The sequence below is a fragment of the Theropithecus gelada genome, chromosome 15 (genome assembly GCF_003255815.1).
Source record: "Theropithecus gelada isolate Dixy chromosome 15, Tgel_1.0, whole genome shotgun sequence".
Classification (NCBI taxonomy): Eukaryota; Metazoa; Chordata; class Mammalia; order Primates; family Cercopithecidae; genus Theropithecus; species Theropithecus gelada.
In genome coordinates this window covers 48,029,464-48,045,654 of record NC_037683.1, presented here as the reverse complement: position 1 = coordinate 48,045,654, position 16,191 = coordinate 48,029,464, and the positions used below count along the sequence as shown (strand labels likewise).

General features: G+C 42.9%; 1 protein-coding gene and 1 pseudogene across 6 annotated transcripts in view; one reads left to right on the top strand and one right to left on the bottom strand.

The window, feature by feature from the left end:
* UBAP1 (ubiquitin associated protein 1) overlaps nucleotides 1-16,191 on the top strand; it is a 75,334-nt gene that overhangs the window by 37,317 nt on the left and 21,826 nt on the right. For 4 of the 6 annotated variants that reach the window (XM_025358838.1, XM_025358841.1, XM_025358840.1 and 1 more), the window contains one exon: nucleotides 5,383-5,423. The exons of 1 other annotated variant lie outside the window; for it this stretch is intronic. In XM_025358838.1, coding sequence (XP_025214623.1) covers nucleotides 5,390-5,423 — 34 coding nt within the window. In that variant the 5' untranslated portion in view covers nucleotides 5,383-5,389. Of the gene's footprint in view, nucleotides 1-1,183; nucleotides 1,300-5,382; nucleotides 5,424-16,191 lie in introns of all 6 variants that reach the window. One more of the 6 variants, XM_025358839.1, reaches the window with a different exon arrangement.
* On the bottom strand, nucleotides 8,143-8,782 carry LOC112607672 (annotated as a pseudogene).

Genomic DNA, 16,191 nt, shown 5'->3' with positions numbered 1-16,191 from the left:
AGGACGTAGAGGCATAAGAATGATACAGTGAACTTTGGGGACCTGGGGGGAAGGGTGGGAGGGGGGCGAGGGATAAAAGACTACAAATATGGTGCAGCGTATACTGCTCGGGCGATGGGTGCATCAAAATCTCACAAATGACCACTAAAGAACTTTATGTAACCGAATACCACCTGTACCCCAATAACTTATGGAAAAATAAATAATTAAGAAAGCAATGGGTTTAAATAAGTAAAGTATAGGAAATTCTTGATGAAACATGTACATATATATGTACACACACACATACATACACGTATATACATATATATAAAAGATGTTCTGGGGGAAGAAAACTGACCCTAAGTAGGTATTAAAATGGTTTTGAGCTTTGAGAGACTGAAGTTTTGCTGCATAGTGGACCTTAGAAAAATCTTTATGTGCCCAAATACAGATTTCTCATATTCTTAAGGACTGTGGAAAATATAATAATATATATAATATTGGAAAAAAATCTGTTTTATCAGCTCTATTGAGGCATGATTTTAAAAATTTTACATTATTTACTAATAAAGAGAACTGTATTTTATTTTTCACTTACTATTCCTTGTGGTCTTCTATCTAGTTGTTCACTGCCTCATTGCCTCTCTGATTTTCAAATTCAGAAGTTGTTGACACCCATCTTTCTGGCCCTTTCCTCTGGAGCACCTCTCTGCTGCCAATTTTTTTCAGCCATTTTTTTCTTGCAATTTAATTTTAAAAACAATTTACTGAGGTGAAATTCACATAGCATGAAATTAACCATTTTAAAATTATCAATTTAATGGCATTTAGTACTCTCATAGTGTTGTGCAATCACCACATCTAGTTCTGAAACCTTTCCATCTCTCCAAAGGAGACCCTTACCAGTTCATAGTTTCTCTTTACCAGACCCTGGCAACCGCCAGTCTGCTTTCAGTCTCTGTGGAGTGGACACCTCATATGAATGGCATCATACAATATTTGTGAACTTTTGTATCTTTTTTTTTTATTTTTAATTTTTTTTAGAACTGGGGTCTCACTCTGTTGCCCAGGCTGCAGTGCAGTGGTGTGATCATAGCTCACTGCAGCCTTGACCACCTGGACCCAAGTGAACCTGATTAGCTGGGACTACAGGCATGCACCACAACGCCTCTAATTTTTTTTTTTTTTTTTTTAATTTAAGACTGGCTGTCTTGCCCAAGCTGCAGTGCAGTGGCTTAATCATGGCTTACTGCAACCTTTGCCTGCTGGGCTCAAGCCATCCTCCCACCTCAGCTTCCCAAGTAGCTGGGACTACAGGTGCATACCACTATGCTCGGCTAATTTTTGTTTGTTTAGTAGAGACGGGGTTTTGCTATGTTACCCAGACTGGTCTCAAACTCCTGAGCTCTAGTTAATTTTGAAATACAGAATATATTATTGTTAACTGTACTGTACAATAGAACACCAGAACTTATTCTTCCTGTCTGATGGTAACTTTAATCATTCATCAACTTCTCCCCACCTCACTCCCTGTGCTCCCCTTTACTACCCTCCCCACCTCCCCATCCTCTGGTTATCACTATTATACTCTCTACTTTTTTGGCAGGGGTGTTTGCTATTTATTTATGACAAATATTTTACATCTGTAATTCTCTGGAGTCAGAAGTTCATTGAGAGGATGCCATCAGCCTTGGTCAGTCAAAGAATGGAGTCATCTGATTTACCATCCTGTGAATGTCCCTAGGCAGATAGCATAGGTTGTCGTTGTTACTGTTTCGAGACAGAATCTCTGTCTGTTGCCCAAGCTGGAGTGCAGTGGCGTGATCTCGGCTTAGTGCAGCCTCTGCCTCCTGGGCTCAAGTGATTCTCCTGCCTCAGCCTCCCGAGTAGTTGGGACTACGGGCATGTGCCACCATGCCCCGCTAATTTTTGTATTTTTGTAGTTACTGAGTTTCACCATATTGGCCAGGCTGATCTCGAATTCCTGACCTCAGGTGATCTGCCTTCTTTGGCTTCTCAAAGTGCTGAGATTACAGCCGTGAGCCACCGTGCCTGGCTGGTGGTGGTGGTGGTTTTAATTTTTTTCAACTTTTATTTTAGATTCAGGGGGCACATGTGCAGTTTGTTACCTGAGTATATTGTGTGATGCTTAGGTTTGGAACAAATGATCCTGTCACCCCGGTACTGAACATAGTACCCAATAGTTTTTCAACCCTTGTCCCCCTCTCTCCTTCCCCGCTCTAGTAGTCGCCAGTTTCTATTGTTGCCATCTTTATTACCACATGTGTTGTTTAGCTCCCACTTACAAATGAGAACATGCAGTATTTGTTCCTGCGTTAATTCACTTAAGAAGTATAGGTTTTAAATTTGCCATCTGCCAGTGACCTTGTCATCTTCAGCCACAGTCATGTGGATTGATACGTGGTCCTTAGACTGATGATGTGGTTGCTGACAGAGAATTCCTGAGGCACCTGTTACAGGTCTGTGAACGTGTCACTCTGCTTGTTGATGCCAGGCCTGCTACAACTATGAGGCATATAAGCCTCTGCTTTTATGAGATAAACTTCTTTAGATTCTGTATGAGTAAGATCATACAAAATTTGTCTTTCTGTGTCTGGCTTGTTTCAGTTAACACAAAGTCCTGCGGGTTCATTCACATTGTCATAAATGACAGGATTTCGTTCTTTTTTTTTTTTTTGAGGCAGTCTTGCTGAGTTGCCCAGGCTGGAGTGCAGTGGCACCGTCTCGGCTCACTGCAACCTCCGTCTCCCAGCCTCAAGTGATTCTCATGCTGGATTTCCTTTTTTTTTTTTTTACGGTGAACAGTTGAGCCTTTTTTTTTTTTTTTCCTGAGACGGAGTCTTGCTCTGTTGCCCAGGCTGGAGTGCAGTGGCGCAATCTTGGCTCACTGCAAGCTCCGCCTCCCAGGTTCACGCCATTCTCCTGCCTCAGCCTCCTGAGTAGCTGGGACTACAGGCGCGTGCCACCATGCCAGGCTAATGTTTTGTATTTTTAGTAGAGATGGGGTTTCACCGTGTTAGCCAGGATGGTCTTGATCTCCTGACCTCGTGATCTGCCCGCCTCAGCCTCCCAAAGAGCTGGGATTACAGGCATGAGCCACCGCGCCCGGCCCAGTTGAGCCTTTTTAAAAAGCCAAGCATTTGGCTGGGAGCAGTAGCTCACGTCTGTAATCCCAGCCTTTGGGAGGCCGAGGCGGGTGGATCACAAGGTCAAGAGATCGAGATCATCCTGGCCAACCATGGTGAAACCCCATCTCTACTGAAAATACAAAAATTAGCTGAGCAGGGTGGCATGTGCCTGTAATCCCAGCTACTCTGGAGACTGAGGCAGGAGAATCGCTTGAACCCGGGGAGGCGGTGGTTGCAGTGAGCCGAGATTGCGCCACTGCACTCCAGGCTGGTGACAGAGCGAGACCCCCATCAAAAAAAAAAAAAAAAAAAAAAAAAAGCCAAGCACATCCATTTAAATTTTGGTGAAACTTCTTTATAACATTCCTGATGTCAGCATATTACAGGTATTATTTGGAAAATTGTTTATTAAAGACTCAAACAGCCTCTCTCTAGTTCTTTACCTCAACAACAGTTGCTTTGTCAAACAGCTGATATCACACAATTTTTATTGGGGTTATGGAAATGAAACACTAATTTTCTGCATATGTCTGTGAGCATATTCACAACTCTCATTGCTGGGAGTTTAGATACCGCTGCATTCCCAATTTAGGAAAACAGATTTCTGGTATGTGCCTATGTGGGAAGGTTGAGGCTGCTAAGAATCTTGCTTCTGGGTTTTGGAAGTCTCACTGTGAGACGGGGTGCAGTGGCTCATGCCTGTAATCACAGCACTTTGGGAGGCTGGGGTGGGTGGATCACTTGAGCCCAGGAGTTCAAGACCAGCCTGTCCAACATGGCAAAACTCTGTTTCTAATAACATTACAAAATAAGTAGCTGAGTGTGATAGCACACTTCGTAATCCCGGCTACTCGGGGAAGCTGAGGCATGAGAATTGTTTGAACTCAGGAGCCAGAGGTTGCAATAAAGATTGCAGTACTGCACTCCAGCCTGGACAACAGGGAGATGCCTAGGAAATGTTTTCTGCACATATAAAAAGGTTAAATCATTTTCAGTGTGGTTTGCAGGTTCTTTGAAATTTGATAATACATACACTTTATAAATTTAATTCTCCATGAACTACAATATCAAACAGAATACACTCTGTACACCATGCTGAAAAATGGAAACTTTTTTTTTTTTTTTGAAACGGTCTCGCTCTGTTGCCTAGGCTGGAGTGCAGTGGTACAATCACTGGTCACTGCAGCCTTGATTTCCTGGGCTCAGGTGATTCTCCTACCTCAGTCTGTCGAGTAGCAGGGACTACAGGCGTGCAACACCACACCGGCGAATTTTTTGTATCTTTGTAGAGGTGAGGTTTCACTATGTTGCCCAGGCTGGTCTTGGAACTCCTGGGCTCAAGTAATCTACCTGCCTCGGCCTCCCAAAATGCGGGATTACATGTGTAAGTCACCACGCCTGGCTGAAAACAGAAACTTTTCAAGAATAGTTTAAAAGTAACTACCAAATTAATAGATGTTACCATATAATGTTCAGAAATACAAATATATTATGAATTATTCCCAGTCCTATTACCTAGAGGCAACCATTATAAATATTTTTTATGTACAGGTTGAGTATCCCTTATCTAAATGCTTGGCACCAGAAGTGATTCAGATTTCAGATTTTGTAACTTTTTGCGTTATACTCATTGGTTCAGCGTCCCTAATCTGAAAAAAATGCCCCTTTGAACATTGAGTCTTGTCTTGTCTTGTTTTGTCCTGCCCTGCCCTGCCCTGCCCTGCCCTGTCCCTTCCCCTTCCCCTTCCGCTTCCCTTCACAGGGTCTTGTGCTGTTGCACAGGCTGCAGTTCAGTGGCACCTTCTTAGCTCACTGCAGCCTCAAATCCTAAGCTTAAGTGATCATCTCACGTCAGCCTCCCAAGTAGCTAGGACTATAGGCATGTGCCACCACGCCTAGCAAATTTTTGATTTTCATTAATTATTTTTTGTGTGTGAGACAGGGTCTTGCTCTGTTGCCCAGGCTGTAGTGCAGTGGCTCACTGCAACCTCAGTCTCCCTATGAGATCTCACTATGTTGCTGGTCTCAAATTTCTGGGCTGAAGTGATCCTCCCACCTGTGCCTCCCAAAGCACTGGGATTACAGGCATGAGCCACAGTGCCTGGATCTTTTTTTGGACTTTAGGAGTGAGAAGTGAGGATTCTGTCAGCCCTGAAACCTTAGGTCTTCTGGTTTCTTTTTTGTACTCTCAATTTTCTTCGTACTACCTTCAAGGTATAATGTGCCTAAGAAATATTTCCTTGTTTTTCAGGTTCTAAATGGCTTCTAAGAAGTTGGGTGCAGATTTTCATGGTAAGTGGACTGTTAGAATCATGGTTTAAGTAATGATTTGATCAGAGGATTTGGAATCACTCAGCATAGTTTTAAGTACAGTTGCCCCTTTTTGTCTCTTTTAATGAACAGCTTGACAAAAATAAAGTTGTACAACAGTGTATCATGTATATCCAAAAGGTCTTCAGAGAACTAAAAGTATTTCTCCAAATGGGTAGTTTAACTTTAGAGTGTCTCTGGTTATTGTACTTGAAACTACTAGTGATAGATGAGGAGTCTCCCTGTTCTGTTTCTTCAGCAGCATCGAAGGTACAGTTACCTTTCCCTTTCCTGTTCCTTAGTCATAGCTCTTCTCCATATGTGTGTGTGAAACATTCTAACCCTTTGGTTAATGCTTTATAATGTTTTAGTTTAGTTCCCTGTGCCCCATCAAAGGAAGTAATTTACTACAAATCAATCACTATATTACAGAGGTATCAATACTGATATTTATAATTTGAAATTAATAGTTTCTCTGTCTTTTTTTCCTATGATACAACCTTCCAAAATGGAATACAATAATAAACTATTATCTGCCTTTGGAGGGGAATGGAAGGAGGTACCTAAGAAGTTAAAATTATACCCTTTTTTCATACAGTAGAAGATAAGAATTAAAAACCAGAAGTACTCAAATAACACAATTACTTTAAAAGAGGTTTTAAAGCCAATTTGCCATGTTAAAAATTGTATCAGCCAGGCACGGTGGCATGTGTCTGCAATCCCAGCTACTCGGGGGGTTAAGGTGGGAGGATTGCTTGATCCCAGAAGTTTGAAGTTGCAGTAAGCTGTGATCATGTCACTGCACTCCAGCCTGGGTGACAGAGTGAGACCCTGACTCAAACAAAAAAATACATATGTATATCACATCATTGTAAGAATGATTTACTAGACTGCCTGGGGATGTGTTGGTGTGCTCTTCTGAGCTGCGAGTGGTTGGTTGATAAGATCCCTCAGCTGAGTCAGAGTGGTGTAGCAGTGACTATGATTTTACTTGCTTATATATTTTATACAACAGCCTTTAAATTTTGATTTGTCAGTGTGCATATACTTATATAGATAACCTGCCTGAGTTTTAAAAAATCCTTTTGAAGTTATTCAAACTCTGGAATTAGCATTCTTTAAAGAGGTCAGGCATCTTATCTTTCAGGTAAGCTATTTCCTATTATTTATGGATTATTAGAGGTCTTCTTGAAAGTATTCAAATGATAGTAGAAAGGCAGATCTAGGCAGGGCACGGTGGCTCACCCCTGTAATCCCAACAGGAGATTAGGAGGTTAAGGCGAGAGGATCACTTAAGGCCAGGAGTTCAAGATCAGCCTGGGCAACATAGTGAGACACTGTCTCTACAAAAAAATTTAAAAATTAGCTGGGTATGCGGGTATCTGCCTGTAGTCTGAGCTACTTGGGAGGCTGAGAGGTGGGAGAAGTGCTGAGCCCGGAGGTCAAGGCTGCAGTGAGCCATGATCACGCCACTGCACTCCAGCCTGAATCACATGAGAGCCTGTCTCAAACAAGCAAACAAAAAAAAGATTCTTGCCACTGAGCTTAAGAAAAGAAAAAGGGGGAAAAAGGCAGATCTGAATTGCCTCTAGATCACCTTTTCAAGGGAGAAAAGAGAGGACACAGCAAGGGCAGAGGAAAAGCTTGAGGAGAGAAAATAGCAAAAATGAAAAATTTGCCCTTATTTCAAAAGATAGACTTTCTGTTATGAATCTTTGGAACATCTGTTTTGATCAGACTGAAAATAGTTGGACCCCATGTTTTGTGTTTCAACTGAACATTCCAGAGAGAAGATTATAATTTTGAAGGTGTCTGTTCAGTAAAGACTGGCATTTCCCCATCTCCTTAAATTCCTAACCAGGCCGGGTGCAGTGGCTCACACCTGTAATCCCAGCACTTTGGGAGGCCGAAGCGGGCGGATCACCTGAGGTCAGGAGTTCAAGACCAGCCTGACTAACATGGAGAAACCGCGTCTCTACTAAAAATATAAAATTAGCCGGGGCTGGTGGCGCATGTCTGTAATCCCAGCTACTTGGGAGGTTGAGGCAGGAGAATCGCTTGAACCTGGGAGGCGGAGGTTATGGTGAACTGAGATGATGTCATTGCACTCCAGCTTGGGCAACAAGAGCGAAACTCGGTCTCAAAAAAAAAAAAAAAAAGCCTAACCAAAGTGTTATTTTTTTATTTAATTTAATTTTTTTTTGAAACAGAGTCTTGCTCTGTTGCTCAGGCTGGAGTGCAGTGGCACGATCTCAGCTCACTGCAAGCTCCGCCTCCTGGGTTCATGCCATTCTCCTGCCTCAGCCTCCCAAGTAGCTGGGACTACAGGCACCCACCACCATGCCCGGCTAATTTTTTTGTATTTTTTGGTACAGACAGGGTTTCACTGTGTTAGCCAGGATGATCTCAATCTTCTGACCTCGTGATCCGCCTGCCTCAGCCTCCCAAAGTGCTGGGATTACAGGCGTGAGCCACTGCGCCCGGCCGAAAGTGTTATTGTTTAAATGAAACTTTCTACCTGAGTAAAATTTAGGAGAAAAATTTTCTTTCTACCTTAGGCTGCTTCTCCCTTAACAGGGCTTTTATTGCTGAGTTCCTGGTTGAATTTCACTGGCTTTAGTTGTTTTTTGTTTGTTTGCTTTTTGGGGGGGAACAAAACAATAAACACCTTTATTACATGGGTGAAGACAAAAATGAGGATTTATTTGCCTTTCCGGGCCTTGATTTTCCTGATAGAACTCCAACTCCTTGCCTTCTAGCACATAGCCATCTGCTTGGCCACAGTGTCCCAGCCTTGAAGCGATGCACGCAAGAAGCTTGCCCTGCTGGAACTGCTCCTCCAAGAGACTGCTGATTTTGGCATTCTTTTTCCTTTCATCGATGTCTTCTGAAATTTTTTAGATCTTTTTTTGTTTAAAATCTCTTCCTCAGGAGTCAGCTTGGCTCCTTTCTCGCGGTCCAGGGGCTGTGCATAGTGGGACTCGTACAACTGTCCATATGGTGTGCTGTCGATGAGTATGGTGTGCTGTTGATGAGCATGATGCAATTCTTCTCCAGGGTCTTGATACGGACCAGCTCATTATTAGACACATTGTAGACAACATCGATGATCCTTGTTTTGCGAGTACAACACTCTGAGCCCCAGGAGAAATTCCCCATGTCCAGCCTCAGGGCACAGTATTTCTAGTTACCTCCTCGAACATGGACTGTGTGGATGTGGCGGGGGCCAATCTTGGTGTTGGCAGCTGGGCACCCCACCTCATACTTCTGCTTCTCGTGGTAGGGCTTTCTCTTGCCCCGGTCTTGGGGTGCTTGTGTCAGTTCTCCTGAGAGATGTCCATCGCTCAGTGCTGGCTGGAAAGAGCTAGTTGGGTTTTTAGAGTAAAGTATCCTATTTTTAGATATCAAGTAGTTTAAGTAATAGAAATGAAAGGGGCTAGATGGAGAATATTTAATAGGCAATTGTGTAGGCATGTGAGTACAGAAAATAAAGTTTCTGCTCTCTCAAGGCTAAAATTAGAAAGCCAGGAACTAAGGCTGCTCCTTCCACTTCTCAGGAAGCTGCTTAGCCTTTCTTCACTATATGTTTCTGTGTCTGTGATCCATTATTCTTCTTCAATTCATAGACTTGCTTTCTTGGCCTAATAGTGTAGAGTACACAGGGCTGTAAATGGCCACCCCAGTTAAGGTGCTGCTTGCTACTTGATCTTTCAGTGTCAGTGGCTAGCATCATAGAGATAGAGATTTTATATCTTTTGGTCAGGGTAAACTGATGGCATAGCCTTCTTAGCTTATGAGCCTGTGGATTGATTCCTCCAAAGTTAGGTGCCTGACTGGTCCATTGGGAGGTTAATGGATGTGGGTATAACCTTTCTGTGGCACTTGGGGTGTGGACAAGGAGGTAATAACTGATGTCGTGACTGGATATTAAAATGTATTTTTTTCTTTTTAATATTTGGGACTGAGTAGGTCTGGTGTTGTGCTGTCTTTGACTAGCACTTGATTTACCTCTGAGTTCGTTATTTTCAACTAAAGTTGAACAACTTCACTGTTACTAGTAACCATATATCCCTAAATAACAGAATAAGGGAAACAAACAGTTATTTCTCAGACTTCTAGAAATATTATCCATTTCTTATAAAAACTGCGTACTGTTGGCTTAGTTTGGATAAGGACTTTCTTGGAGCCTGGTGCTTTAAAATCTCAATCCTCTTTAACTGATTCTTGTTTTCATCTAGGAGAAACGTTATTTATCTGGAAAATGTGTTGAGACTCTAATTTATGAAAAATAGACCCTGTGATAAGATTTGATAAAACTAGCCCCCCTCCTTAAATCACTTTATTGAAGTATAATTGATATATAAAAAGTTGTACATAATTACATATTTAATGTATACATCTTGATGAGTTTGGGGATAAGTATACACTCATGAAACCATCATCATTGTTAAGGCATAAACATTCATTACCTCCCAAAGTTTCCTCCACTCTATTACACAATTTTGTGTGTGTGTGTGTGTGTGTGTGTGTGGTGGGCTGGAGGGATTGCTTGAGGCCAGGAGTTTGAGACCAGCCTGGGCAACACAGCAAGACACCCTGTTTCTTGTTTTTTTTGTTTGTTTGTTTGTTTGAGATGGAGTCCTGCTCTGTCGCCCATGCTGGAGTGCAGTGGTGCCATCTCTGCTCACTGCAACCTCTGCCTCCTCAAGCAATTGCTCAAGCAATTCTCCTGTCTCAGCCCCCTGAGTAGCTGGGATTACAGGTGTGCACCACCATGCCTGGCTAATTTTTGTATTTTTAGTAGAGATAGGGTTTCGCCATGTTGGCCAGGTTGCTTTTGAACTCCCGACCTCAGGTGATCCACCTGCCTTTGCCTCCCAAAGTTCTGGGATTACAAGCATGAGCCACCGTGCCTGGCCTTGTTTCTACAAAAGAATTAAAAATTAGCCAGGTGTGGTGGAGCTTCTCTATAGTCCTAGCATCTGAGGAGCCTGGGACAGGAGGACTGCTTAAGCCCAGGAGTTCAACGTTATAGTGAGCTATGATCACATATACATTAGGTTGTTTGGTATTGTTCCAGATATCTCAACACTGTTCAGTTTTTTTCCTTTTTCTCTGTTTGTATTTCAGTTTGGCTAATTTCTTTTCACCTAACTTCAAGTCCCGAGTCTGTCTTATGCTGATTATTGTCTTTGCATTAGCATAGCCTGGCTTATGAACCATCAAAATTTTTCTTTTCTGATAATGCATTTTTCACTTGTGGCATTTCCATTTGTTTCTTTATATTTCCGTCTCTCTGCTGAAGTTCCCATCTGCTCACACATGTTTATTTTTTCCATTAGACCCTTTAACATATTTATTATTGTTATTTTAAAGCTCCCTGTCTGATGTTTACAATATCTTGGCTGTCCCTGAATTTGAGTCTGATGACTGGTTCCTCTCTTAATTCTGGATCACATTTTCTTGCTTCTTTCTGTGTCTTATAATTTTTAATTGAATGCCAGACAATGTATATTAAAAAGCTGATTTTGTAGATTATGTGGCTTGTTTTGTTGTTAGGATATAAGTAACATTTTCTTGTGATTTCACATCTTACAACAGATATCTATATAATTTTGTATATTTGTGATTTTGCAAGTGTTACCTGGCCTGTGGCTTTAAGATAGTTTTGTTTGTTTGTTTTATTTATTTATTTATTTTAAACCCCTTGCTGCAGTAGACACTGATGACTTTAAGATGGTGATAACTGGTTGTGGAATTGCAGATTTTCACCTAATTTTAAGTTTGATCTTACTCTTTTTTTAAAAACCTCAATTTGAATCTCCTCAGAATAAAACCTGAACTAAATATAATGCAGTTGCTCTCCTCTATTGGGAATTTCTCCCCCTACCTGGAATTGTACCTTTTTTTAGAAAAATGGGCAGGTTACAGAATCATAGGCATATCAGCAATTTAGAAAGAAACAAATGAAATCTTCCCAGAGTTCATCCTGAGTTGTTACATATTCAGCCCACTAACTGTCTTCCACCAAAGTGGTGTGCAGAACCTAACTTCAAGGAGCTTCCACAACCACAGCCATTAGGCATGCACTTAGTGGCTGTTTAAAAAATTGAACTTAGGAAAATGGACTCAAATATTTTAGGAAGATTTTCAGTAATGAGGACTGAAACTAAAAGGTATTTGAGGTTGAGGCAGAAAATTGTTAGCTTTATAATATTTTAAATTCTTGATACATTGGATAAAAATGGACAGTTCCACTTTGGGAGGCTGAGGTGGGAGGATCACCTCAGTCTGGGAATTTGAGACCAGCCTGGGCAACAAAGTGAGCCCTCATCTCTACAAAAAAAAATTAAAAAATTAGCTGGGCATGGTGGTGCATGCCTGTAGTCCCAACTACTCAGGAGGCTGAGGTGGGAGGATCACTTGAGCTCAGGAGAATTAGGCTGCAGTGAGAGGTGATGACGTCACTGCACTCCAGCCTGGGTGACAGAGCAAGACCCTTTCTTAAAAAAGAAACCGGGCGCGGTGGCTCACGCCTGTAATCCCAGCACTTTGGGAGGCTGAGGGGGGCGAATCACGAGGTCAGGAGATGGAGACCATCCTAGCTAACACCGTGAAACCCCGTCTCTACTAAAAATACAAAAAATTAGCCAGGTGTGGTGGCGGGCGCCTGTAGTCCCAGCTATTCAAGAGGCTGAGGCAGGAGAATGGCGTGAACCCGGGAGGCGGAGCTGGCAGTGAGCCGAGATCGCACCACTGCACTCCAGCCTGGGTGACAGAGCGAGACTTCATCTCAAAAGAAAAAGAAAATTCCTGAGACATAATTGGTTATATTTGGAAGAAATATATTTTGTAATTTTCACAGCACCATCATTAATAGTAGTTAACGGTAGTCTCTATCCATTATTACAAATACTGCTTTCTTTGTTCCTTTTTTTTTTTTTTTTTTTTGGTTGTGGAGTCTCAGTGCCCGGGGCTGGAGTGCAGTGGGGTGATTTTGGCTCACTGCAGCCTCCGCCTTCTGGGTTCAAGCGATTCTCCTGCCTCAGTTTCCCAAGTAGCTGGGATTACAGGTGTGCACCACCAGGACTAGCTAAGTTTTTTTGTATTTTTAGTAGAGACGGAGGTTTCACCATGTTGGCCAGGCTGGTCTTGAAATCCTGACCTCAAGTGATCCATCCGCCTTGGCCTCCCAAAGTGCTGGGATTACAGGTGTGAGCCACTTTGCCTGGCCACGTTCCCATCTCTTTAAATGCCTTTTTGCCCTTTATCTTACCTCCTCCTTCCAGTAATTACCGAACTATTTGTTCATTCTCTCTTAATAAAGCTTTTAAAGTACTAAGACCCTGGAGGGTTGGGGGATGTGCTAAATAAATCACAATGGCATTGGCTTTGTTAGTGAAAGGAAGCTGGTTTTTAAACCAGATACCTGCAATTGGTGCTAGTGAAGGGAAACAGCAGCCCTTTAAAGGTATTCTACCTCATCTTTTCTGTCCCTAAGCCAGGACCTAGTTTGATTTATAGAATATAAGTTTATCAGTGTATATCACATTATAATAGTTTGCTATCTGAAAGGTAGGCAAGGAAATCACTTTTTTTTTTTTTTTACAGGATTTTATTTGACTAATATCTTTTATTCATTTATTATTTTTTTTGAGATGGAGGCTTGCTCTGTCTCCCAGGCTGCAGTGCAGTGACGTGATCTAGGCTCACTGCAACCTCTGCATCCCAGGTTCAAGCGATTCTCCTGCCTTAGCCTTCCGAGTAGCTGGGACTACAGGCACGTGCCACCACGCCCGGCTAATTTTTGTATTTTTGGTAGAGATGGGGTTTCATCATGTTGGTCAGGCTGGTCTCGAACTCCTGATCTCGTGATCTGCCTGCCTCAGCCTTCCAAAGTGCTGGGATTACAGGCGTGAGCCACTGTACCCGGCCTGACATGGAGTCTTGCTCTATCGCCAGGCGGGAGCGCAGTGGAGCCATCTCAGCTCACTGCAACCTTCGACTCCCAGGTTCAAGCGATTCTCCTGCCTCAGACTCCTGAGTAACTGGGATTACAGGAATGTGCCACCATGCCCGGCTAATTTTTTGTATTTTTAGTAGAGATGGGGTTTCACCGTGTTGGCCAGGATGGTCTCAATCTCCTGACCTCATGATCTGCCTGCCTCAGCCTCCCAGAATGCTGGGATTACAGGTGTAAGCCACCATGCTTGGCCCCTAATTTTTGTATTTTTAGTAGAGACGGGGTTTTACCATGTTGGCCAGGCTGGTCTCGAACTCCTGACCTCAGGTGATCCACCCATCTCTGCCTCCCAAAGTGCTAGGATTACAGGCGTGAACCACCACGCCCGGCCTCATATCTTTAGCACAGTACTTTTTTTTGTAGTTTTTCTCCCTCAACTCCTTGTTACCAATCTACAATAGAACTGGTTATTTAAGAAAATTTAGTTGTTGTTATTATTATTGAAATGGAGTCTTGCCCTGTCGCCCAGGCTGGAGTGCAGTGGTGTGATCTCAGTTCACTGCAACTTCTGCCTCCCAGGTTAAAGCAGTTCTCCTGCTTCAGCCTCCTGAGTAGCTGGAATTACATGGGCACGCCACCATGCCCAGCTAATTTTTTGTATTTTTAATAGAGACGGGATTTCACCATGCTGGCCAGGCTGGTCTCAAACTCCTGACCTCGTGATCTGCCTGCCTTGGACTCCCAAATTGCTGGGATGACAGGCGTGAGCTACCGCATCCGGCCAAATATAGTTATTAATGTGGATAGATTTTATCATTTTTGTGTGTCATCTATGCTTATTAGTGTTAAACAAAAGACTTAATTGTGTGCTTGTTAACTTGACTGTAAATCTTTCCAGTGATTCTTAGTGCCAAAGTTTCTGCTTTGTTTCCAGTTAATCAGGATACTAGCCAAAGTTAGAATCTTTCAATAACATTTGAGTCCCTATTTTCAAAGAAAACAGACAAAAATTCTTTAAAATTAGAAAGAACTTTTGTTTTAATCTTTTAAAATATAAGCATTTTATAAGTGCCATAGAGTGTAAGTGTTGTAATCAACACTTAGTTTTGTTGGTAAGCTGTGGTGGCTCCCAGCACTTTTTTGGTGGTGCTGGTGCGGGGGATGACATCTGTCTGGTACGTTTTTGTAACTTTGTTCAGATCTCAGACATAATGCTTGTATCATGTATGAGTAATCTGTTAAAAACATTTGCATGACTAGCCTTGTCATTTTTGGGCAAATAATTTTCAATTTTCATATTAAATATAAGTTGGAACTGGGTGTGATAGTTCGTGTCTGTAATCCCAGCAATTTGAGAGGCTGAGGCGGGAAGAATGCTTGAGCCCAGAACTTGGAGACCAGCCTGGGCGACATAATGAGACCCTGTCTTAGCTACTCAGGAGGCCAAGGTGGGAGGATTACTTGGGCCCCAGAGGGCAAGGATGCAGTGAGCCATGATAGCACCACTATACTCCAGCCTGGGCAAATGTCTCTTAAAAAAATTATATATATATGTATGTTGGGGTAGGGGTTGTCTTTATTTTTTTTTTTTTTTGAGACAGAGTTTCGCTCTTGTTGCCCAGGCTGGAGTGCACTGGTGCATTCTCGGCTCACTGCAACTTCTGCCTCCCAGGTTCAAGCAATTATTCTGCCTCAGCCGCCCAAGAAGCTGGGATTACAGGCATGCGCCACCATGTCTGGCTAATTTTTTGTATTTTTAGTAGAGATGGGGTTTCACCATGTTGGCCAGGCTGGTCTCGAACTCCTGACTTCCACCTGCCTCAGCCTCCCAAAGTGCTGAGATTAGAGGTGTGAGCCACCGTGCCCAGCCAAAGGCATGTCTTTATTATTAATCCTTCATTCATTGAACAAATTTCATCAGCCATGTATTATACTGAGTTTGGGTGATACAGATATGAAACATTTCTCCCCTGTTAAGGGACACTCAAATTCTTGCTCAAACTCTCTGTAGGAAGGTTACGAAAATGAACTATTAACAGTACATAGAGGTAAGTCCTAAGGTGATAGTATTAACTGGGTATTCTGAGATTGACAAAGGAGTTGTTCTTGAGGCTCACTGCACCCTCTGCCTCCTAGGTTCAAGCAATTCTCCTGCCTCAGCCTCCCAAGTAGCTGGGACTACAGGCGTGTGCCACTACACCCGGCGCATTTTTGTATTTTTAGTAGAGATGGGGTTTCACCATGTTGGCCAGGCTAGTCTCAAACTCCTGACCTCAGGTGATCCACCTGCCTCGGCCTTCCAAAGTGGTAAGATTCGGCTTGGGCCACTGCACCCGGCCTCTTGAGTTTATTCTTAAAGGGCTAAATAATAATTACTCAAGTAAATAAGGGTAGGGATGTGATAGGCATTGCCAGCCATGAAAATAGCACATCTAAAAGTATGACCACACTTGGAAAATTTCCTAGGGTGTTAATAAATATGGTGATTTTCTGCCGGGCGCGGTGGCTCACGCCTGTAATCCCAGCACTTTGGGAGGCCGAGGCGGGCGGATCACAAGGTCAGGAGATCAAGACCATGGTGAAACCCCGTCTCTACTAAAAATACAAAAAAATTAGCCGGGCGCGGTGGCAGGTGCCTGTAGTCCCAGCTACTTGGGAGGCTGAGGCAGGAGAATGGCAGGAACCCGGGAGGCGGAGCTTGCAGTGAGCCGAGATCGCGCCACTGCACTCCAGCCAGGGGGACAGAGCAAGACTCCGTCTCAAAAAAAAAAAAAAAAAAAAAAAAAA